We start from the raw sequence: 25,545 nt of genomic DNA, 5'->3' as shown, positions 1-25,545 counted from the left end.
CAAGGAAAGCAGCCTGGAACAAATCGTTCACTTACAGCCCTCAGAAGCAACCGATACTGCTGACACCTTGATTTCAGATTTCCAGCTTCCAGAACTCTGACACAGTAAATTTCTGTTGTTCAAGCTACCCAGTCTGTGGTGCTTTTTTATGGCAGCCCTAGTAAACTAACATATGTGCCGTCAGTGATATAGTAACTGTTCATTTCCAGCCAATGCTTTTTATCTGGTATAAATACAGCTAACTTAGTAATTATCTTTCTACATTGTAGTCTGGATACAAGGAGATATTTTTAGGCTAGGGAAATTGATCTTTGTTTCTAATATTGAATAATAGTCCAGAGTTATTATTAGCTGAGGAATAGGTAGATTTTTAATCTTTCAAACATGTTTATGAATATCCTTTTATTCTATCTATAATTAGATGCATTTTCACCTTCATAGATAAAGCTTTCACCTTTAGAAACATAATCAAGGTTTTGAATTAGAAACAAACAACAGCTTGGCTGCTTGACACACTTTTTTGACCCTAAGTGGTTTTCATTTAAACTTGAGAAGTGCTAGAATTTGTTAGAATGAGTGTGGGAGATTAGATTGCATTGACCCTGGCTGTTTTACTTGTGTGATGATTACGTTTGGGTGGTTTCCTAGTAGATCTTGAATTCTTCTAGAACACTGGTTGTCACTGGTAATGGAAGTGATAATCTGTAAGAATTCTCTGGAAGAGGCCACTCACTGAAGAATATAAAAGAATATAAGAGGATATAAAAGAATAAAAACTTCCATTAGGAAAAGGAGAGAACTGAGAGCACAAAGGATCACTGGTCTGTGACAATGATGTGAGCAATGAATGATTGTTGAGGACCCCCATCTGTTCTTGTGAAAAGGAAATTCCTTGATTATTGTTTTAGATTTGCTCTCTTGAGGAATTCCCTTGTCTGTTTTTTTATGTGACACTTGTCTCACCTCAAGCTTCTTTCTGAGCTACTTTTATCCACGTCACCTTGGGAATACATACTTCTTGCAGCCTATGTGAATTTTTATCCTGCTTATTGCTTATGGAAGTTTGAAAAAAATCTAAGGATTTTTAAGCTTATGAAAGCATTTTTCCCCTAAACTTTTAAAGTCTAAAGATTTCTTAGATGAGTCTGCTAATTTCTTTCAAAAACTTGATAAAATTCTGGTATACTTACTTCCATAAATTTTTATGACCAGATGATCCCCAATGTTCCTTCTTAAATATAATTTTTAAGTTCTTTATTTCTTTGCCTTCTCAACCCGTGCTTCTCTCTATCTCTTGGGAAGCTACCTTGAGGTTATTGAGACAGTAGTGCTGGGTTGGACTTTGCTGTTAATGCCTTGTTTCAGTTTTCTCTCCTGTGGGCATTTAGAAGTGCACAGTTTTTAAATATTAGAGGCTCCTAATTTCTGAGTTCCCTGTTTATTTTTAGTCTCTACTTGAAACTAATTCTTGCTTGAGCTACTTGTCTTTCTTGCAATGTACAACTAAAGGCAGCAAATGACAGTATATACACACCAATATTAAACAGATGGGTCAGGTCTGGGAGTGACACGTAGACTTCCACTCATATGCCATTGGCTAGAACTCAATCATATGGCCACACCTAACTTCAGGAGGGACTAGGAAATGCAGTCCAGTCATATGCCTACGAAGAATAGGGCAACGTCCAGCCCCTCTGCTGTCCCTGGAGGTTTGAAAGGTGACGAAGATGTTGAAAGTTTCAGTATACTAATCATGTGGTTACTTTTTCTGGATCTCATCCTGAAGCTATCTAGGGGATCCTCCATGAGTTGCCTCCTTAGCATAAAATCAGGTATGGTTGAAAGATATGAACAACAAAAAACACTCCAATTACTCATAAATTCTAGGGGCTTTTGAAGTTCTATGTCAGGAACCAGGGACAAAAACCAAATATTTATATTTTTATTTCACACTATTCATCTCACATTTTCATTACTTTGCTTCTTACATCACTGTGTAATTACCATAGGATAGCTCAACTGTAATTATGATCATTATTGGGGAATGGTGACAGTTCAAAAGCAATTTTAAAGAAAGCAGTCTTAAAGCAAATTGAGCTATAAGCATGAATAAAAGGCTTTTTTTATAAAATGCATCAAAACAGGAGATGAAGTAAGTCTTTATAGGGAAATGAGATGAAAAGTTCTTTTTTTCCTATTGATGTCCTCTCCTTCTCTATTTTTTATTTCATGTCTCATTTTCCATGTCCACTTAATTCTTTTTTTTTTTAAAGATTTTATTTATTTATTTGACAGAGATAGAGACAGCCAGCAAGAGAGGGAACACAAGCAGGGGGAGTGGGAGAGGAAGAAGCAGGCTCACAGTGAAGGAGCCTGACATGGGGCTCGATCCCGCAACGCTGGGATCACGCCCTGAGCTGAAGGCAGACGCTTAAGCGCTGTGCCACCCAGCTGCCCCCCATGTCCACTTAATTCTTATACTGTGTTTCTGATGCCTGCTACACTTACTTTGTTAGAGGAAGTATCAATGACACATCTTCATCACCTTTCAAACCTCCGGGGACATCAGAGGGGCTGGACGTTGAGTTTAATCATGTGGCCAGTGAGTTAATTAATCGTGTCTCCATAATGAAACTGATAAATACTCTGAAAAACAGGACTTGGAGAGCTCCCTTCCCCTGTGTACCTTTTTATTAGCCATTTATTCTCATTCTTTATAATAAAATAATCATCATTAAGTATAACATTTTCATGAGTTCTGTGAACATTCTAGCCAATTATCAAAACTGAGGGGCTTGTGAGAAGCTCCAAATTTGTAGCAGGCTGGACACAGTTGTCTTGGAGACATCTGAGACTTGCGGCTGGTGTCTGAAATGGGAGTAGTCTTGTGGGACTGAGCCCCTTAACCTGCGGGGTCTGAGCCAACTCTGGGTAGTGTCATAACTGAATTGAATTGTAGGGACATCTAGTTGGTGTCAAAGAATTGGTGTCAGAATGCAAAGAGTCATGTCTGTAAATCATATCACTTTGTAGTCAATGATAGAGCAAAATGATAAAAATTGAAGATTGAATCTGGGAGAAATAAGTGAGACTATCAAATTTATTTTTTAATATATTCACTGTGTAAGCAAATGGCAAATTTTATATATTTTCAATTTAAATGCAAACCAGTAATATTTACTGAGCACCTGTTATGAGCCAAATACCTTGCTCAATGCTAGAGGTTACCAACGGAATAAATACATGGTATTTATAATTTGATGGGAGGCATAGATATATAGGAACAAACAAAAACACATGGCCTTCCTTTTTTTTTTTTCCTGTCCAAACAAGTTGGACTACTTTTTATTCATAATCAAAGTATTAGAATGGCTGAATGGAAGTTTGGTGCTATCTGCCTACACTGGATTTGATTCATTAGGAAATTTTTTTATCCTGTTTTTAAGAAAATACTTACCTTTTCCCATGGCTGTCCAGAAAGAATTTGAAGAGAATATTGATATTAGTTTCTGTTTCTTTTAAATGTGAAAAAGCATTACCTGATCCATTCTAGAGGAGTGAAAAAATGTTATTTATGTGGATAATTATTTTAATATGTAAATTTATCTGTTAAGAATGTGCATAGTATTAAGATTTCATACAGTATGTCCAAAGTTGCCATAGGCTGAATGTTTGTGTCCCTCCCCAAAATTCATATGTTGAAACCTAAGCCCTGATGTGATGGTGTTAGGAAGAGGGGCCTTTGGGAGGTGAGTAGGTCATGAGGGTGGAGCCCTCATGAGTGGGATTAGTGCTTTCATAAGAGACCCCAGAGAACTCCTCCACCATGTGAGGACACAGGGAGGAGATGGCTATCTATGAACCAGTGTAGGGCTCGATCTCACAACTCTGAGATCATGACCTGAGCTGAAATCAAGAGTCAGATGCTTAACTGACTGAGCCACCCAGGCACCCCTTTAATCAGTTTTTTAGGAGCATAACATATGCAACAATCCTTTGGAAGTAGTCTGAAAACCAAAAAATAGTCTAGACTCCGCAATCAGTCATTCATTCGAACTCCTGTTAGTTTTTCAGAATCATGACATAATTTTCATTGACAGCCCTTCATGTCATAAAACGTCCACAAAAAATATATGCACCCTTTGTTTATCTTCCAAGGACTGGGATATATTTAGATATTACCTTTAAATTCATAGCCTTCCTTACTTAAAACTAGTCTCTGGAATGGTGCCTTTATTCTTAATGAAGGTAAAGCAAACTCTTTTTTCAAGTACCCCTCAAAACATCACATCGACACTGATAACCTAGTCTAACGTGTGGATTTTCTCCTTTCATTGTTATGTCAAGGTTATTTTCTAACCTTTTCTGTTGCAAAACTCCCCCCAGTGGGGACTGCCAACTGTTTCTGCAGACAGTTTAGTTGGTTCTAATTCTTTATCTCCTTTCAGCAAGATACCAGCAGTTCACAAGCACTTTTGTTTTTCAGGCCTTCCTTCATCACGGGTACTGTTGATGATTTAGCCTGTTTTAGTAATTTTTTAAATTATAATTGTGTTTTATGAGTTACAACTTTTTGAACATCATTAAATAGTACAGAACTTACCTTTATTTTTGAAAAGTAAATACACATAGTTTATTTTATAGTTTGATAAAAGTACAAAAAAGAATAGTGGTTGCTTTTCTCCAAACTGAAGCTAATAAAAGTGTAAATATTCTAAATCTCTTATTCTATAAAAAAGCAAAAATAATAAGATTATGCACATGGAATGAATGATTGCTTCCTATTTGGCAAACCTGTCTTTTAAGGCTCAATTATGATGTCATTTCATCTATGACACCATCTGCATCCTCCTTAGGCTTCCTTAATACTTGGACTTCTGCAAGCTCACATCACATGGCTTTGTAGATATTTGATTTTAATTCTTTCTTCTAAGTAAAACTGAATACCTGCAAAACTGGAATCTTCTGTTAATTACCTCTCCATCCTACCAACCTGGTTCAGTGCCTGATACATAACAGTTAATGGATAAGTGTTTCTTGATTACCCAGCTTCATTTTTTCTGAAGCCGTGGGAATATTCTGTAGCCAAAGCTTTCTTCCATTTTTTTAATTTAACACACATTGTAAATGTGTTTTTAGTTTACTGTGTTATTTCTGATATAAGTTACTGTTTAAACAAGAAGTGAACTAACAGATCCCTTGACTCATTTCCAACTAAGTATCTTATCTTCCAAAGTGGAAATCAAGAGCCTGACCATGCAATTAGGTGACACAGATAAATAAAGTGAATCATATGTAAGAAAGAATGAATCGCATAGGAAGCAGATGCTTTCAACTCTGGCTAGTTGTTGACATGACATATGATATCAGATTTTCCAAATTTAAAAGGAATCAGAAATTTAGACTTTTATGTTAAATGTTGGAACTTATTAGACCTCAGTAAATGTTTGCAGGCCAAATGAAATTCCTCTATAGTTACGAATCTGGACTAGCCACTGCCAATGTGTAAAACTTCTAGCTTGTATGTTGCTTTTGTACAGAGAGGTAGATAAATGATTTTGTCACAATATCACATTGGAACGGATGGTTAGACTAAGTATTAGTCGTCTCTAGTTCTTCTTTTTCCCATATATAAAAATGGCTTATAAAGTGCAGTTTAAGAAATTAATCCAACTTCATCATCTAGAAGTAAAGAAATTGTGGAATGTATTCTCATCAGGATAGAGTGAGTTACTTGAGCTCATACTTTTCAATGTAACTTAAAACTGGTAAGTCTTAAAAATAGTGTTGTAAGATCTTTGGTGTTTTTTTCTGTACTGTAAGGAAAGTTTATAATAAAAGGGAGAGTAAATCACAAATGCAGAATTATTCACACAAGCAGAAGAGCAGCATCCCTGGGTATGAAAGGGTTTTCTGAGGATGTGAGGCATACTAAAAACATTTAGAGCATGAGGAGGTCTTGCAGAACTGATATTAAGAACAGTGAATTCTTGAAGATGAGAATGCTATCCATGCAGACGTGGAACCTGAATCTGGGGAAAGAATTTTAGGATTTCACCAGACAATCAGTCTGACTCAACAGAGTCCATGCTGGGAAGAACAGAGAAGTCATCTACAAACGACCTATGTGTACTGTTCAAACTAAGCATTCTTGACACCTAGACTCCTAAATTAGAGAAGATACTATGATGTAATGGAAGCAGACAAAAATTGGGGCACCACTTGCTGATTTTACCTTTTATCCTCTCCCTACAATCTCAAGTGAGGATACTCTTATAGTCTAGACAGTCTTCTCAAGCAGATCGATGTGATGGATGTGCTGGAATAACTCCTCTTGCTGCTTGGAAGGGCTGAGTCTTTGTCCCAACCAGTTTGTCCAGAGGATGCCTGGGGGTCCAGTCAGCCTCGTGCCTTCACAACAAGCAACACAGTAGCCCTCTTTCATCCCTTGAATAATACTCTTTGGCACACAGTTTTAAAATCTGGGTATGGGAGGCTCTCCTTCCCTTGAGGAGCCTCCAAATTTGCTGCATTAGAAACCAGAGCTTCCTTCCCTTGCCACAAGGGGCAAGGGCTGATTTTTTTTTTTTTTTTATTTGCTTAGCTGTATCTATCTTTCCAAGTAAGGTTGGCAACAAATAACACCAGCATTTTTGAGACTACTCTTTGCTAAGTACAAGTTAACTTGGATTCTTAAGAAACTCCTTACGATTTTATACAAACATTTGCTCTCGTGTCTTCATTTATTAAGGGAAGATAATAGCAATATAATTTTTCAGAAGAAACACACAATGCAGTACACACACACACACACACACACACACACTGTTTCTTTTCGTTTTCTCTTGTTTTTCTTTCTTCTTTTCTTTTCTTCTTTATTCTTTTTCTTTTTTGGCATTTACAGCGTTTACTTGCACTTGCAGCTTGCTGTGGCTGCACAACTTAGAGGCATTTAGGGAAATGAAAACTCAGATGACAGAAAGTTGGAAACCACTGGATGTGATGGCTCCTACCTGCCTATTTTTGTGTCCTCACATATGAGAATATTCAAAAGCAAAACTTCCAGGTGTTATAATAGATTATGTGGCTTTAGGGTTTTGTTTTGGTTTGGTTCGGTTTTTTTGCATATTATTAAATGCTTTTATTGTGTTTGTTCCTTTTATTATATTACCTCAAGTCCTTTGCAGAAACATTTATGAAGAGTAAATACTCTTAACGATGGAGAACTAATTGGTGGTTCCCAGAGGGGAGGTGGGTGGGGAATGGTTAAGTAGGTGATGGGGATTGAGGAGGGCCCTTGTGATGAGCACCGGGTGTTGTATGGAGGTGCGGAATCACTAAATTCTACACTTGAAACTAATATTGCACTGTATGTTCACTAACTGGAATTTAAATAAAAACTTTTTAACAAAGAGTAAATAGAGGGAAACCTGGGTGGCTCAGTCAGTTAAGCGTCTTCCTTCTGCTCAGGTCATGATCCCAACAGCCTCGGATGGATTCCCGCATCTGGCTCCTTGCTCAGAGGGGAGCCTGCTTCTTCCTCTGCCTGCCTCTCCCCCTGCTTGTGCTCTCTTTCTCTCTGACAAATAAATAAAATCTTAAAATTAAAAAAAAAAAAGAGTTAACACATGTTTAGTGTATGAGAAGATTAACCTTCCTTAGGTATTTTCATTGATTAAGAAAACTTGGGTATAAAAATTAAAGGGACATATTAAAACTACAGCTATATACACTTACTGTAATGTGTGAAGTATGCACATTCATAGCTAACAACTGTATAATGAAAATATCTTCTTCACATATGTCAGGAAAACTTAAGCAGAAAAGCATAAAATATAGAATTCTCACAAATTTTTCTATTTCAAATTTCTGAACAGAAAGAACGAGAGAAAGGTTCTAATTTAGCCTTTATGTTTCGACTGCCTTTTGCTGCCGGGAGGGTGTTCAGCATCAGTATGTTGGACACTCTTCTCTATCAGGTATGCAGTGTTTCTTTTTTTCTCTCTAAAATGTTTATTCTAATTTTATTTAAATTTTATTAAATGAATAATACATCTAGTGTTTCTCACGGAGCTGTTAACTTATAATGGGCCCTGGAAGTAATTCAGTGTTTTATTTTGTGTATTTAATGACAAATGTGCCTATGAAACATTGTGTAAGGAAAACATTATTTTTCAGAATAATTTATGAAATAATTTTTAGTCATTCTTTAACATCAGTGTCCTACAGTGTATTGGGTGACATTTTAATACATTTTGCTTATTCCTATAAGCATGCTACCAGAGTAAAAAAAGAAGGTAAGAACAAAATGATTATATTAAAACAAAAAGACAACCTTCATAATGCATATTTTCAAAAATAGGACACCAAAATGATGTCAATGAACTGATAAACCAAGGATATTTTAAATATCCACTAATTACTGCCTACTTTAGAAAAAATAGATACTGAGCAGCACTAATATTTCATATTCTTTGATTCAGGTAATCAGACAATTTATAAATATTTCTATTAAGAGGAAATACATATTCATGGAGGTTTAAATTACTTGATAACTTCAATCTCAAATTAAGCATTCAATCATTTTGTCATGCTATTTTCTTTTTGATGTATGTATTTTATGTACCCTCTTCTGCAATGCTTGACTGAATAAACTGATCTGAAGATCGTTAAAGCTCTTCAACTGGCCTTTGGGCTGATTATGCCCATGCATGTGCCTCTAGCACTGTCACAACCCATGTGCTTATGCCAGATGAGTGCAGGGACAAACGCAGCAGAGGAGACTAAGCACTCCTGTTCACCCTGAAGTTTCCAGGCACATTATCTGGGCACCCAAGAGAGGGGCCTCCACTCCACGTGCCATTACACAGGCATACTTCCGATCTCTTCGTGAGGGGATTGGAAGGGAGGGCTTGTTGAAGAACAATGCTGAACCTGAAGCGTCTATGTCAATAGCAGTCAAATGCTTGATGTCATTATGCACCAGTGGTTTTCAGATTTTTTAGCCCTGGTATCTTATGTTTAAATAAAATCTCATGAGAAAGTGTAATAGACTAAATAGAAGGGAAATTGTTCTACAGAAGTGGAAAGCAATAGTTATTTCTTTCTGGGCATTTTTACCTTATGTTTTTTCTTGTAAATACACATACAGGGAGTTATGCCTTATCTGAAGCCACCGCGGAAAGGGTGAAGCAAAACAACAAGTTTCAAACTAGTAACTGCCTATTTAGTTTTGTCTGATGTCAGGCAAGAAACGTTATGGTTCATTTTTCAGATAAAGAGTACTCATTTATTGATTAAAAATAAATATTAGAAATTAGATATATAATTCCTTAATTTATATAATAAGTATGCGTATACTCTTAAAATATACTAAATGCCATCTAATTTTTTTGGTTAGTGATTCAAACCCATCTTCTTGAGGATAAATGTTTATATTATATATATTTTTAAAAAGAACTATTATTAATGTCTACAATTGTACAGTGATTTACTATTAATGTAATTCTATCCTAGACATCATATCAGTTGCTTCCTCAAAGAAACCGATGATGTAGGCAGTGTTATCAATCACAATATATAGAATAGACACAAGATCTCAGAAAGACCAACTATCCAGTAGTTAGTGTGAACCCTCATCTTCAGGCTGTGCACATCTCATTCGATTACTCACAACTCTATCCCTGTGGTAAATAATTCCACATTTGTATAATGTTTGAGTTTCTTATGGTGCTTCTTTTTTTTTTTTAACTTACCAGAAGGTTTTTTTTCTTTATTAATATCTTGTCAATAGTCCCTTTTCTCCTTCCCACTTGAAACACAGATCACTTTTATATTTTTAGTAATTTTCTTAATTTTCATCTTTGTGGAGCTGGAAAGCCAATGATTAAAAATTAAGTATAATCTGAGGAGGGGGAGAGAAAAAATATTATTTCAAATACAATTAAATAGGGGCACCTGGGTGGCTCAGTCAGTTAAGCGTCTGCCTTTGGCTCAGGTCATGATCTCAGGGTCCTGGGATTGAGCCCCGCATCCGGCTCCCTGCTCAGCTGGGAGCCTGCTTCTCTCTCTCCCTCTGCTCCTCCCCTGCTCGTTCTCTCTCTCTCTCTATCTTTCAAATAAATAAAATCTTGAAAATTAAATTAAATTAAATTAAATTAAATTAAATTAAATTAAATAGATACTAAGGGAAACTGAGAAAGATTCATCTGTGATCGAATTCCATGAGGTTGAGTGCACGGATTTTGTAATAGCAGGTGGGGCTGTCCCTGTCTTTTTGGCTCACTCCTACCCCTTGTCTTTGCCCTAATGAAGTTACAGGACAAATGACCTCTGGACAAGGGATGCATCAATGGCAAATGCAGTAGACAAATCAGCTGCATAACCACATCCAACTCAAAAAAAATCTATAATAGTCATTTGCCAAATCTGCAGTTGCCTTTTTTCCCTCATGAGTACTTTCAATTTTTCATTTTGGGAAATAGTTTTAAGTGCTTGAGAATGTGCTTAAACAGTCCTCTTCTTTAGCACACACTGAGTTACAAGTGAAGTTGAAAGGTGCCTGTCACCATTGCTCTTGGTGGCCTCCAGTTAGTTGATGTTATAACCACAAGGACACTAACACACCTCAAAACCAAACTGCCATTTCTTTGGCCTGAGAAAAGGGAATGGATGTCTTTCCTTTGTTCTTGTTTAGATGACAGGGCTTAGTGTTCTGATGCTAGCTGTTGGTAAAATAGTAATGAACAAAGTACCCTAATAAATGTATTGAAAAGGTATTATAACTTTTTAAAAAATCTTTGTTATGCAAAATAACTAGATGAGTATTTAAATTTTCATTTTTTTAACACTTGAAGATTTAATTCAAGACAGTCATTTCATACAATCTATGGAATAATTATTACATGTCATGGTGAAATGTGCTTGTATCTGCTGCAAGTTTTTCTTTTCACTCAGAACTAAGAATAAATTCAAGAAATTGAAAGCATTGTTAACTTAATACTCTGTTGAGCAGTGTTCTAGCCATATATCAAAACATATATGCTAGCACATCAAATAGTCTGATGATATTTAATACTAAATTATTAATTCATTAATATTTAGATTTACTGAAATATTAGAAATTTATTCTACTAGCAAAGAGCTAAATCCTAAAAAACCTTTTGGAACATCTCCTTGCAAATTTCAGTTTTCAAGGTTTTTTTATATTCTCTGTTTTAGCTCATAGTTTTTCGTTATTAAAAAATCTAGTTAAAATCTGTTTTATCATGTCTAATAGTACATAAAACTTAAGCATGTCAGGATATTCTAGTGAATTCCCTGTATTCCCTCGTGGACAGCTTACCTATGCCTGTGTATTTAAGACACTGACAGGATAGATTTTTACTTCCTTTTTTGTGGGGGCTTAATGATGTGTTATGAGAAGTAACCTTTTAGAAATGGTAAGATGTTCTCACTGAGCTATTCTGTACATTTCATACACATAATAAACACATATGTTGTTTATATTGCAGTCATTTGTAAAGGATTATATGATTTCTATCACCAGACTTCTGTTGGGATTGGACACTACTCCAGGATCAGGGTTTCTTTGTTCTGTAAGTTAATATTTGCTGGAATAGAAGACTGTTCTAACAAAGTTTCTGAAATCCATCTAGAATGTACTGTGGCTAATATGTGCTCAAAGAATATCTTCATAGTTTTTTAATTCTTTAAAAATTTTACAGGGAAAACATTATTTTAAATTAATCATGAATATAGCCATTCTATATAAAATTCAGAACAAGTGTGTTTTTCTAGCTGGCATTTGAGACTGATGGTTTCTGACATAGGACGCCGTACTGTTGAGGAAAACCATTAAGTTTAACCCCCCTCTTTTTGTTTTATAAATGAATATACTTTATCCAAGTGTATTCAGTGAAGCGACTTGCCAACAATTCAGGTTTATGATAAGCAAAGAGGGGACTAGTACTTTCACCTCTGTCTGGGAGCCCTATCATTTTGTTATATCCCTTTCTCAATATGAGCATTATTAGGACTTTAGATGGACAATTTCTTTTTGTGCTGGAGTGTCTTTTGCATTTGAAGATTTGTAGCATCGGCAGAGCCTGTCTGCTAATTTCCAGTAGCAGCCTGTAGTCATTGCAACATTCAAAAAAGTCTACACCTCTTTTCCAACATCTCCCAGTCAATTACTAGTGACTACTGTCTACGATATTGAACTAATACAATGTCGTGCTGCCACAAATTGAGTAGTTGGTCTTCTGAAGTTTGTGGAACCCTGGGGATAAGCTAAGGTGGAGTACCATAGATAAGTTCAGTATATGCTTAAGCACTTACGAAATGTCACTTTGAGATTTCAAAATATTAATATATGTAGCCTTTAAAAATGAAAAGTAACCCCTGAGTTTTTATTTTTTTAATAACACATATTTTATAGATGAAAATCACTGAGGATGACCTGTGGATCAGAACTTATGCCAGACTTTACCAGAAGCTGTGCTCTTCTACCGGAGACGTTCCCATTGGGATCTACAGGACTGAATCTCAGAAACTTACTACATCTGAGGTTTGGAAATGCCAAAATATTCCAGTTTTAATGATTAATCTGATTGAATATAGCCATTCCTAATCTTGGAAATGGATTTCTAAAAAAAAAGAAAGTAAAAAAGAATGCTCTCTGAACACACAGTGTCAGTTCTCAGAGGCAAAAAACTTAATCATTTGTTGAAGTAAACTACATCTGAATTCCTCAAAATGTTGTTGGCTAAGGGACTATTCTAGAGTTTGTGAACTTTGAGCTCTGAAAGCCTCTTGTGGGTCTAGGATTTTGCATGTCTAGATTTTCAGGAAGCAAATTAATTTTAAGTAACATCTGACACATAAAAGCAGTTTTCAGGGCTAGCCATATAGCTTTCTAATATACTCATTTCACATATACACATTTGGGAGGAAGTAAAACAAAGTTACTAAGCTTTGAAATTCACATTTCTCAAACTCTAGATTAAAGACTACTCTGAAGCCAAGATAAAACTCCAGGAGTAGCACCGGACCTTCCCAGAGGAAAGCTCAGTATTTTTAAAAGCAAACTAGAATCTATTAATATGGAACAAAATTTCCAATGGCTTCATACAGCTAAAAACATATCCACACTGATCTGGCCACATTATTGTGGTTCTAAATAGTTTTTATATCCTTGGTAAAACATCACCTTTTAAATTAGATTCTTTTAGGAAATAAAAATTTTGGATAAATACACTATTCTACCAATATTTATAAAATTGTTTAATATAAATTATGGTTTATATTCTTGAAATATTTTTCTTCTCAAATATCTCGAAGTTATTCAAAATTTTGGTTAGCCTTGTCTATTTTTGGTCTTATGCAAAATTAACTCAACTAAGAGGCTCAGACCTGTTATTTGTATTTTGGTAATCCATGTAGCCATTAAACTGGTTTGTGTTAAAATCACTGAATCCATATATAGAAAAAAAGCATATGAGCAAAGGAGTGGATTTTTGTTTACTTGCTAAAATGTATGATTTGACATTTAAGTAAGTAATACTGAAGACAGCAGGAAATTGTTCAGTTTTTCTGAGGTGTTTCTAGCAGTTTCACTGTAGATCAAGTGTGCTAAAAAGAACTTTATTGCCATCTCTGCTACTTCATAAAATAGTTTGGCCAGATATGCCTAAAATTTAAGAATACTGTATCTAAAAAATTATTATTTTATTAAAGGTTAAGAGAAGACAAGTGCTTTCACACCTAAGCAATTAACCATTTCTTATTTGAGCTTGTTGAGTATAAAGAAAGTTTCCATTCACCAGAGTATTATCATGCTCTTATCTTATGTATAGGCTTTGTGAATTTGAACAGTAATTTCTGCCCTTGGTCAAGTTCATATTCATGTCATCATTTTATATTATTAAGGGACTTTGTTGTGTACTATTTACATTATAGTTAGGGTAAGGATAATTTAGTGTTTGTATTGCCATCATGGAGCATTTAACATTATATTTTGGTCAGTTCTTCCCATCACAAAAAAAGATCCTTCAGTAAAATGTTTATAAATCCCCAAAACTCTAGCTTATATGAAAAACACACATCCTTGAGAAGATAAAAGGGAACTGGGTTAAATAAAGATGGTACCTCCTGTCTTCCTATATTGAATTCAATTCATCTTTTGGCACATATATGTTTACTTAAATTTTATATTCTGCCTATTGTATAAAAATTGAGGCAACCTAAATAATTAAAGATAAAAATAAAACCATCAAGGTTTTTTACAACAAAATATATTAATAGAGGCAGAGAAATTAATGTTATCCTACATCTAAAATGAACTGAGTGCTACAGTTGAGCCAGAATTCTACTTTTACTTTCCTGGTAAGTAAGGCAAAAATAGAACTGTTAAATTATGTAGTAATTATAGTCTGATACATGAAAGGATAAAAGTTAATCTTGAGAAAGATTTGTTATTACAAGAACACATTATATTATAGGCTTTCTTATTTGAAAGGTTTTAGATAACATGAAGAACAGTATCTATATTCAGTCATAGTTTTACAAGATACAAAAGTCCCATTAAAGTGAATATTCTTAAAGTTAATCTTTTTTAAAAAAAAAAGACATCAATTAAATAATAACTTAAGGACATTGGATTTTGTATGAAGAGGAAAACTTTTTTTCCTGATCATATAAAAACAAAGAATAAAACCTTAGTGTCTCATGAGATGTAAGATTGGCTCATAACATTCCACCGTCTTTCTCAAATATCAGAAGGTTCAAGAAAAGTCAAGCGTTAGAACTCAGATGATTTATCTTTGCCCCAAATGCTAATTTTCTCTTACTTTAATTAAAGAAAGACACCAGATTTAAGGACGTAGAAACTTCATCTAATAATTAGAATTGAAGAGTCTAACATATTCTTGCATAAATAGCTGTCAGATTCCCATTCCCCCTGACAGTTCACCCAGCTGTAGTACTGACCCTCACTCCACACGGGCAAAGATTGAAGGTTTGTTTCTGTGGTGAGAGTACACAGATACTCTGTGGATTGAGAGGACAGTTGAGGGCAATAATACCACACTAAATTCAGAGAACTAAGTGAAAGGTACATTCAGCAGCAGATTAGAGATCTTCCCTAGGGAATCCAACCAATCCAAGTGAAATGCCTGAAGATGTAGACATGAGACATTCAGTAATCCAGTGATCCAGTTTCATGCCCCATGAAACTCAATGAAAAGAATCTCACCCAGAGTTTTCAATAAATTTTATTAGTCCCCTACTCTTAAGTAGGAGAATACAACTAAAAATTCCCACATGAATGAATGAACCACAAAGGCACAAAATAAACAGGAAGGAGAAAACATGGAAGGAGGACAGATTATTGAGGAAGAAGACAATTTCAAAACACAAAATAAAATATTTATCCTAGAGAAATAAAAATATATCCACCAAAGATTTGCATACAAATGTTCTTAGCAGCATTGTTCATCATAGCCAAAATTTGAAAAAAACCTAAATGTCCATCAACTAGTAAATAGATAAGCAAAATGTGGTATATCCATACAATGGAATACTGTTTATCCATAGAAGGAAACTACTTATATGTGCTGTTACTTGCATGAACCTCAAAAATATTAAGTTCAATGAAAGAAGGCAGACACAAAAGACCACATATTGTATGATTTCATGTTTACGAAATGCCATAAAAAGTAAATGTATGCAGACAGGAAGCAGATTAGTGATTGCCTAAGTCAGGAGGAGGTGGAGGAAATGGGGAACCAGTTAATGAACATGATGGAGTTTATTGGGGTGTTGGAAATATTCTAAAACTGATTTATGGTGATGATTATACAACTTGGTAAGTTTACTAAATATCTCTGAATTTTATATTTGAAAATTATATATGTCAAATATGTATTAGTAAAGTTATATATTGAAAAGCTACAATTAATATTATTAGAAAAATAGGATATTGCAAGGATGAAAGATGAACAGGAAACTGAATTTTTATCTTTTATCTTTTTTTAATTTTTTTTAAAAGAGAGGGAGGAGATGGAAGGGTCAGAGGGAAAGGGGGAGAGAGAATCCCAAGCAGGCTCTGTGCCCAATGACCTGAGCTGAAATCAAGTCAGATGCTTAACTGACTGAGCCACTCAGGTGCCCCAGGAAACTAAATTTTTAAAAGAACATTTAGGAAAAAAGAAATCTTGGGAATTGAAAATATGATAGCAGAGGTAAAAAAAAAAAGAAAAAAGTTCATAACATAAAGTTGAGGAAATCACCAAGAAACTAGAGCAAGAATTCAAGCATAGAAACAGTAAAGAAAAGACAAGATTAGAGGACTGGTCCAGGAGGTCTAAGATCTGAATGATAAAACTTCCATACAGAAGGAATGGAGCAAAATATCAGTGTAATAATTTAAGAATAATCCCAGAATAGTAGTGTGTTAATTACCAAATGGGAAGGGTCACCAAGTGCTCACTATAATGAATTAAAATAGATTCACATCAAGACACAGCATCATAATATTTCAGAATATTGAAGGAAAGTTGAAGATGCAGGAGGAGAGCAAGGGATAGGTCACGTGCAAAATATATTTGGGATTTTTCAACAGCAACACTGTAAGCCAAAAGACAATGGAACAATGCCCTCAAGACGTTGAGGGAATATTTCCAAACTAGAATTCTATATTCAGCCAAACCTATCAAACTTGTGTAAGAGTAGGATAAATCATATTTCAGCATTGTCTCCAAAAACATTCCACCATGCCTGCTTTCTAAGGAAATTACCCCCACTGAAAGGAATGAATACACTGAGAAAAGAATCATGATATGGAGGAAACCAGACATTTTATGGAATCCAGACAATAAATATGAAGCCAAGGAAATCCCCAGGATGGCAGTATAAAGACCATTAGACATAAGGGTAACCTGGAATGGTTTAGAAGGTTTCAGAGAGATTTCTTCAGGAAGGTGAAATCTATAGAATATCTTGCATATCTCAAAGTCTTAAAGAAAGATTAGACATTTGCCAGAGATCTCAGGATGAGTTAAGTACATATATAATTAAGCAATTATAAAAATAAGTTGTTATTGACTTTAGGAATATATTATCACCACCAACAACAAAAAAATTTATGCAGGAAATGCATAATAACCATGTTTCCTTATAGCTCATCTGTAAATAGCACTTAGTTGTAATATGCCCTCAATTTCAATCTAACCAGAATTACACTTGCACAAATTTGAAATGATGAGAGATGGCAAAAGTACTGGAATAGGTGGAAAAGATTAATTTCTTTTTTTCCAGAGTGTGAAGTGAATAGATAAAAGCAGAAACTGAAAAAAAATTAAGTCAAGCATGTTATAGAGAAACCAAGCTAAAGACCTGCATATCCTGGGGCGCCTGGGTGGCACAGCGGTTAAGCGTCTGCCTTCGGCTCAGGGCGTGATCCTGGCGTTATGGGATCGAGCCCCACATCAGGCTCCTCCGCTATGAGCCTGCTTCTTCCTCTCCCACTCCTCCTGCTTGTGTTCTCTCTCACGCTGGCTGTCTCTATCTGTCAAACAAATAAATAAATAAATAAATAAAAAATCTTAAAAAAAAAAAAAGACCTGCATATCCAGCTAAAAGAGATAAAAGTAGATGCGTCCTAGGGAAATAAAAATGATTATGGTGGAAGCTTCTATTTTTCAAAACAAATCATAGCATTTTCTGACAACACTATGTATTATAACTAATAAAAACAACTAATAGCTTTATAGTCATATGGTGGTTGCATTAGACATTGATCATTTTTTCAGATTATACTTTCAAGTATTAAATTCTGTCCTATTCTATGGATAATTTTTTATTAAGTGCCAACATTTCATATCAGAACATGGTAGGAATAAACACAGGTAAAAACTAGCCCTTGCTTCCTTATTTCATGGCGTTTAAAAAAATACAATTTAAAGGCCGTTGCAGGATTTCATGCTGCATCATTTTCTAGTCTGTCTTCAGTATCTTCTCATGTTCTACGTATAGAAGAAAGGCTATTTTGCTTTGTCTGTGGGAACAGGAGAAACATTAAATACTTTGAGCAGATATCTTTGAGAAGACCAATGATGAAAAGGAATATTTATAATTAAAATTATAAAATGTGCAAAAGACATGGAATACAGTCTCAGTTTTTTAGTGGGCTGAATATTGGTGGAAGGAAAATTCATACAAACACAAAGAATAAAGTGGAGGGACATACAATGACTCATGAATCAGTCCATGGATACAGCTGGATAGTAGGGTGCAGCTGGATCCTGCCCCTTTTTACCTGGTTGTATATCACCTTACTGGAGCTTCTACCACCATCTATATATGTCTGTTTAAGGGAATCTTTATAAACATCAGCATCTCCTGGTTCAAAAACATAGAGGCACAAGGACTCATGCTACTTTTGGTGACAAAGAGGAACTATACTTCTCTGTTCATAATCCTTTATCCATAATTCTGAAATCCAAAAAGCTCAGTAAATTTATTTTACCTCACTTTATTTGTGAAATTTTAATATTATTCCACTTAAAGTGAATATTCTTAACTTTTCATTGCAGATATATTATTATTTTTTATTATAAATGCTACCCAAGACCCACTAGGAACATTTCCTACCATACAGTAAATGGTATAGTACTATCTTTCCAAAATCTGATAAATTCTAAACTAATAAACATATTTGTTCCTATGGTTTTTTGGTAAGAAAATGTGGAACTGTATCTACTTCCAATTTTCTAGTGTATTGAAAGTTACATTTGCTTGAATTGTACTACATTGTACTATAACCACTGAAATTTTTATTAGAAATTAGAGATCATTAAAAAATATATTAAAATACCAGCATCTTTTCAATATACACAATAAATTTGTGGAATATGTTACTCTGATGTTAGGTCACTTTCATAATAGTAAATCCTATAACTTTAAAGCATGTAATATAATGGAATAAATTGACTGTCCCATCTACCAATCATTAACTCTTTAGTATTAAACTGGAACATAGTATTTTATTTTTTTAAATTTTTTTAAAGATTTTATTTATTTATGTGACAGAGAGACAGCCAGTGAGAGAGGGAACACAGCAGGGGAGTGGGAGAGGAAGAAGCAGGCTCCCAGCGGAGGAGCCTGATGTGGGACTCGATCCAAGAACGCCGGGATCACGTCCTGAGCCGAAGGCAGCCGCCTAGCGACTGCGCTACCCAGGCGCCCCGCAACATAGTATTTTATTGAAACAAAATTTCAATAAAATTTCATTGAAATAAGCTTATCTTTTACAAAATCACATTAATAAAATTATTTTAATAAGGATTCAGATACGATAGTGGGATAAACAGTTTTAAGGAGCCTATAATCAAATGTTTATTATGCTTTTTTTATATTTGTATCAACAGTTAGAAAGCTAGATAATTTGTTAGACTTGAGTTATGTTACACCAAAGAATATAATTGAAAATTTTATTTCTACCTATCGAAAAATGAATAGAATATTATTCCTTAAAATTGAAGACTAAGCCTGACTTGTATTGCCCCTCAATAGTAAAGGGTTATATGGTGAGTGGGAGGGTCAAATTTTAGACTTCATAGCCAATGTGAAAGTTCAGAATATTTCTATAAACTAATTAAATTTATACATCAGGGAAAGGCAATCTTATGACAATATCTAAAAGTATTAAATTTTAAAAAACAATTTTATATGAGATCTGAATTTTAATACAGTACAGATATTAGTGCCAATAATTGTTACTGAATGCCAATAATTATGCCAAGTATTCTCTCATGAACTTTATAAGCTCCTGTCAGTTGTTTTATTTTCTCTACCAGTACCATTTTTTCTTTCTATCAAAACCTTAGAGAGAGAATTTTACTAAACAAACAGACAAAAAATAATCTAACAGGAACTTTCTGCTAGACTTTTAAAATAACTTATTCCTTACCTAATTTAATCAGAAGCCCTGTAATACATAATGAAACACATAATTGCTTAAGTGTTAAGTGGGGGCTTGTCATATTTTGTCCTTCTTGCTGTTTCATGTATGTATTGTTTAGTCATTGCTTAAACTGTATTTCGTGTGTTTCTTTTTTCCTCCCTTTGTGTCAGTCTCGAGAAATAGCATCACAAGTAAGTATTTTGTCTCCCTTTCCTCAAATAGTTTAATATGTGAATTCAGAGCTTTTAAAGGGAAAGAGTATTGACAATTGAATTCAGTATTTAAGATGTTAAAATAAAACAAATTAATTAAGCTGAAGTGTTAAAAATGTTCTATTTTCAAGTTAGTGTGTCTATATTTCCCTAATAATATTGCAAGTTCATTTTACCTGTTTGTCTTCAAATTATGTTTGTATATTAATCCAATCATACATTTTACTGTGTGGTATCATTACCTGCTAGTTGCTTACTGGCTGTGTATTGTCTGTCTGTCCTTGAGTGAGGTACCCACCTTCAATGCAATCAACTGAGACTGGAAAGGGTTGGCGATCATGTGATATGAAATATATCTTTTCCTATGCTTCCTATGTAGGCTGATCCACCTAGAAAGGGGTAGAGGAACAGTAGGACCTGGGATGGCTTTCTTTAGCACACTTTTTAACATTGCATTTATTCTTTAATAATTTTAATTTATTGTCACGAAGAAGCCATCAGTTTAGTGTTTGATAACATTGACCCGGGCTAATAATTGAATTGTTATAATACAAATAAAATTCTTAACAATATATTATGTATGTATACACTCATTTATATTCCTAAAACCTTGATATTCTCTTCATAGGATTTGTATTTTTAATTTTATTTTCCATTTTCTTCATATAAACTATGATAAATAATTGTCATTATGTTCTTAGCACTTAATGCAGACTCCCAAGCATAAATATAATTAATGAAACCATTACAAATATAAATATTTTCCACTTTAAAAATTGCATTTTGAATGTCCAAGCAATGGTAGAATTCAGCCCATTAAGTGTAAAGCTTGCGTGTCTAAGTTGCCATCTAAAAGTACACGTCGATTTAAGAAAAATAAAATTAAAAAAAAAAGAAAAAAGAAAAATAAAAGTACAAGTCTATTTTTGAGCTTGTTGATTTTGGAGACAAGTTCTATATTCATAATGTCCACATTTTTGGTGTAATGACTGTTGCCTACATCATAGATTTGAATCCATATAATAAATGCAAATTTTGTTCATTAAATTATTTTAAACATCTTAAATTATTTATTTATGGTTTTATGAGATATCCTTCTACTGTATTTTTCAATATTCTTATTTTGTTTTATTATATATTCAGTCCTTCAGAATTTACTAAATATTCTCCAAGGAAGCTTCCCTTTGGGTTGCATGAATAATGTTTTAGAGGAGGGCTTTCCGACCTTTTTTACATCATGGTCCACATTGAAAATGTAACGTTTGTTTGGCATGAAGCTGCTTAGGGTTTTCAGCTACCATGGCTGCCCGCAGATTGAGCAAATTAAAATTTTAGATCAAAGCAAAACATATCCCTGGCATATTCTGGGTTCGGGGAACTCATTTTAAAGTTTTATTGTTGCTTTTTTGGAACATGTTTTATAATGAGATCAACATATATTCCTAAATTTTTAATTTATACCAGTATTTGACCTGACCAGCTGCACAAATAAAATCTCAAGGGTATTGAATTCACATGCATTATTTCATGAAATATTTTAGTAACACGTCACAAGTGAGTTGCTTCAGCTTGTCTTTCCCAAAGGTATTCTCAGGTATTTAAGTCCAGACTTGGTTCACAGTGGTGGAAACACTTGCCGGGGTTCACTCTATGTCCCAGAAAGAACAGAATTTTCATTTGGTTAAAAACTTTATAGCTTTACGTTTGGAAGTGGAGTGAAACTTTTAGATGTAGGTTTTGGCTATGTTGCAGTAGTGAAGAGAAGGGCCATATGCACCCCAATGTTCATAGCAGCAATGTCCACAATAGCTAAATCGTGGAAGGAGCCGAGATGCCCTGCAACAGATGACTGGATTAAGAAGTTGTGGTCCATATATACAATGGAATATTACTATGTGTTGATTCAAACTGAGGGCTTCAGAGGGGTGGGGGTGGGGGATTGGGATAGGCTGGTGATGGGTATTAAGGAGGGCACATATTGCATGGTGCACTGGGTGTTATACGCAAATAGTGAATCATGGAACATTGCATCAAAAACTGGGGATGTACTGTATGGTGACTAATATAACAAAATAAAAAGAAAACCACAAAAAACAAAACACAAAAGTTCTGCACTTTTTTTTCAGATGTTACACATCCCTATCACCTCTTTTCTCTAACTTACCATTTCAGATGCAAGGAAGGCAAAGGTTTGGCTCATTTCTGAATCATGGCAGCCAATTGCAAGTTGACTCTTGGAACTTTTTCCTACTAATTGCTTTCTTTCTTGTAGTTATTATTTTAGGTCTCGACATCCTTCAGTCAGTTCCCTATGTAAGCAAAGTGCCTTCCCTCTAATTTACTGGGAAGTTTGAGTTTTCCAATATAAGTATCTTTCTTACAATCCTTTTTATGAAGGAAAAAAAGCTCTAATTGTACTTTGGATATGAAGACATTTATCTTTGTAATTCCAGTAGTTTCTACAACAATTTCCATTCTTTCCAGCTCTAGTTTTTGTTTTTGGTTTTTTTTTCCCTCTCCATCAACTCTCTCCCTTTATCTTCAAATATATACAAGTTTCCCCAGTTCTCAAGAAAATTTTTCCCTTTTATCTGATTTTTTCTTTTTTAAAGATTTTTTTATTTTTAAGTAATTGCTACACTTAATGTGGAGCTTGAACTCGTGACCCCACGATCACGATTTGCATGCTCTACTGACTAAGCCAGACAGGCGCCCCATTATTCAATTTTTTTCTTATCTTACTCTTGTTAAACTCTGAGAAAAGTTCATATATGCTGTCTATTCTGTTCCTTATTGACGTCTTCCACAGTTTTTTCCCCCACGACTCTATTTGTCCTGTTCTTGAATCAATAGAAATCTTTAAGCCAAAATTCTTGGCATTTTAAATTAGTTTTTATTTGTTTAAACATCATATAATCTTTAGCAGCGTTCATTACCTCCTACATCTTAAAATTCTTGTATCCTCAGTTTTCATAATATGAGTTACTTTCTTTACCTGTTTTACCTGTTTTTATTGGTTTATTTCTTAAACTTTTCCCCTTCTTTCTACTGTTCAGTTTCTGCCTATAACAGCTCATTTTAGATGCTGCCAATGTGATCTTCATCTGAAGGCTTCTCCCTAACCCATTGTCCCTGGGATTGGCTCTGGAGCTCAGGACTCCAAGTAGCTGCAGCAATCTGCCTTTGTCTCCCTTCTAGGACTGGACTTCGTCTTTAGTTTCCAGAAAGTACTCCATTAACCACCTGAAGGTAGGCTGAGCTTCATTGCAATTAGTCTCACCCAGAGCCTTAATCTTGATCCTTGCACAATGCTATGCACTTTATTATTTTATTTAATCCTCACCAGAAGCCAATATGGCAGACAATGTTATTCTTATTTTTAAACAAGCAGAGATGTAAACAAGTTAACTTGACCAATATCAAAAACTTTGGAAGCAGCAGACCTGGTTTTTAGAATTTATCACTATCTGACGCCAGAGCTTCTTTTAATCACTAGGTCACACTGTAGCAGCCTCTACTGATTTTTGAACTACATCTCTCTTCCACCATCTGTTTTGAGGTCCTCAAATGCTTTGGTTGGGAATCAACATGGGAAATGACACTTGAACAGTCATCAGGCATTTACTATAGTTATGTTTTATAGTCTTTCGGTCTTTTTCTACGCTTGATCTCAGAACACTTGTTATGTCTTGTGGTTTCAATTATTACCTCTATGTTGATGGATAGCAAGTTTGTGTTTTCTGTCCTTCTAATTTCTAAAAATGAAGACCAGACTCATTTTCTGCCAGATCCTCTTTACTTTATTATCTGCCAGAACTACAAATATTTACTGAGCACCACTAGGCACCAGATGCCCCCACCTAGATGCTTGGAATGTACCAGTAAACATATAAGAAAGATTTCTCAGAAAGCTAACATGAAAATTTCATACCTGTTCTTGAATTTAATTACTTCTTGGTGGATTTACTATATCTAAATTCTCTTCCCTTCAATATCTTACATAGAACATACAGATTAATGACCATATTCCTTACTTTTCTCACATGATGCATGATGCATATAGTGGATGTTTGATGCCTACTATATCAAGTCAAATTTCTTGTTGCTGGATTTTAAACTACTCTATATTCTGGCCGTTCTTTATTGATACTCCTCCTGTCCCTGTTCCTGGTACAAATCATTTATTCAGTTATTCTGCCTGACCAAATGAGCAATGGACTTGGTACCAGATGATCTGGGTTTAAATGTTGGTTCTTCCTTTTACTAGCTGTGTGTGAAATGGTCTATTCTCAACACATAGCAATGAAGACAAAGTAGGGAGTATATGACTATCATTTCACATATTATAAAAAAGGGCAGATATGTGTTAATCATTCATAGCTAATGGCAAACAATGCTGGGGCAAAGTACATAGAGTAACATAGATCTTATGTCATCAATTTTCTCTGCTACATAATTTTGAGTGGATGGCATTCCCTTAGCATTTGTTTCAATGCACTTACATTCATAAATAATATAATAGTACTATTCTTGTAATTTGGATAAATACCTTGTAATATTAGTCAAACATAGATATATTCACTAACCTCAAATGCACTCTAATTTACACACACATACACACACACTCCATAAGGCTGAGCTCATCTGTCATTTTCTTTCACTTTCTTACTCTTGGATCTTTTTCTTACCTTAGTTTACAATTCTTTTAAAATATTTTCTGGCTCTGATTCCTATCTTGTGCATTTCCATCCCCAGGAAAACATTTCTTACTTACATTATTTACTTACTCTAACTCAATAAGAATCTCAATGGCATACTTATTAGCAAGAAGCTGTTTAAATGCATCCAATCTGTTTGATTTAATTTAACTACATAGTCATGGCTTTCTGTCCACTTAACATCTTTAACTGCATGGAATGATTTCTTTCACTTTGCACTGCCATAGGAAGTAAATTAAGCCTTTAGTCACAGTTCCTTGTTGAATGGCTGTTGGAGTCTATAAAATAATCAGAACCAAAGGGAAAATTATAAGGTTGATCTGGGTCACCTAGGTCTTCATAAGGGAATGGTGATCTGTAAGCAACAGTAGACTTAGATCAATAATACTGTTTTGTGTAGATTCTTTTTGTAAGAATGTGAATATTTATATCTTCCAGGTCTTATATCATTGTCTGTTCTTTAATTAAGTCATTACATATATCATAGAAATTTTCTTTCCACAGGCTCATTTATCCATAACTGCATATGCTTTAGGGCAGTGGTTCTCAAATGAAAGAAAAGAGGAGTGTGTGTGCGTGTGTGTGTCTGTGTGTTTAAAATGTTTGGGGCATGGCAGAATTGGTACTAGCTGCCTATTAGAATCACTGTAAT

The 25,545-nt window shown here is 34.6% G+C and overlaps 1 protein-coding gene across 1 annotated transcript in view; it reads left to right on the top strand.

Annotated features, from left to right (window-relative positions):
• KCNT2 (potassium sodium-activated channel subfamily T member 2) overlaps positions 1-25,545 on the top strand; it is a 349,439-nt gene that overhangs the window by 281,987 nt on the left and 41,907 nt on the right. The window contains exons 23-25 of the mRNA XM_045812805.2: positions 7,878-7,979; positions 11,514-11,597; positions 12,440-12,568. Coding sequence (XP_045668761.1) covers positions 7,878-7,979; positions 11,514-11,597; positions 12,440-12,568 — 315 coding nt within the window. The remainder of the gene's footprint in view (positions 1-7,877; positions 7,980-11,513; positions 11,598-12,439; positions 12,569-25,545) is intronic.

This window comes from Ursus americanus, chromosome 2, assembly GCF_024610735.1.
Source record: "Ursus americanus isolate L20-20 chromosome 2, mUrsAme1.1.p, whole genome shotgun sequence".
In the NCBI taxonomy this organism is placed as follows: domain Eukaryota; kingdom Metazoa; phylum Chordata; class Mammalia; order Carnivora; family Ursidae; genus Ursus; species Ursus americanus.
This window is presented reverse-complemented; position numbering and strand designations above follow the sequence as displayed.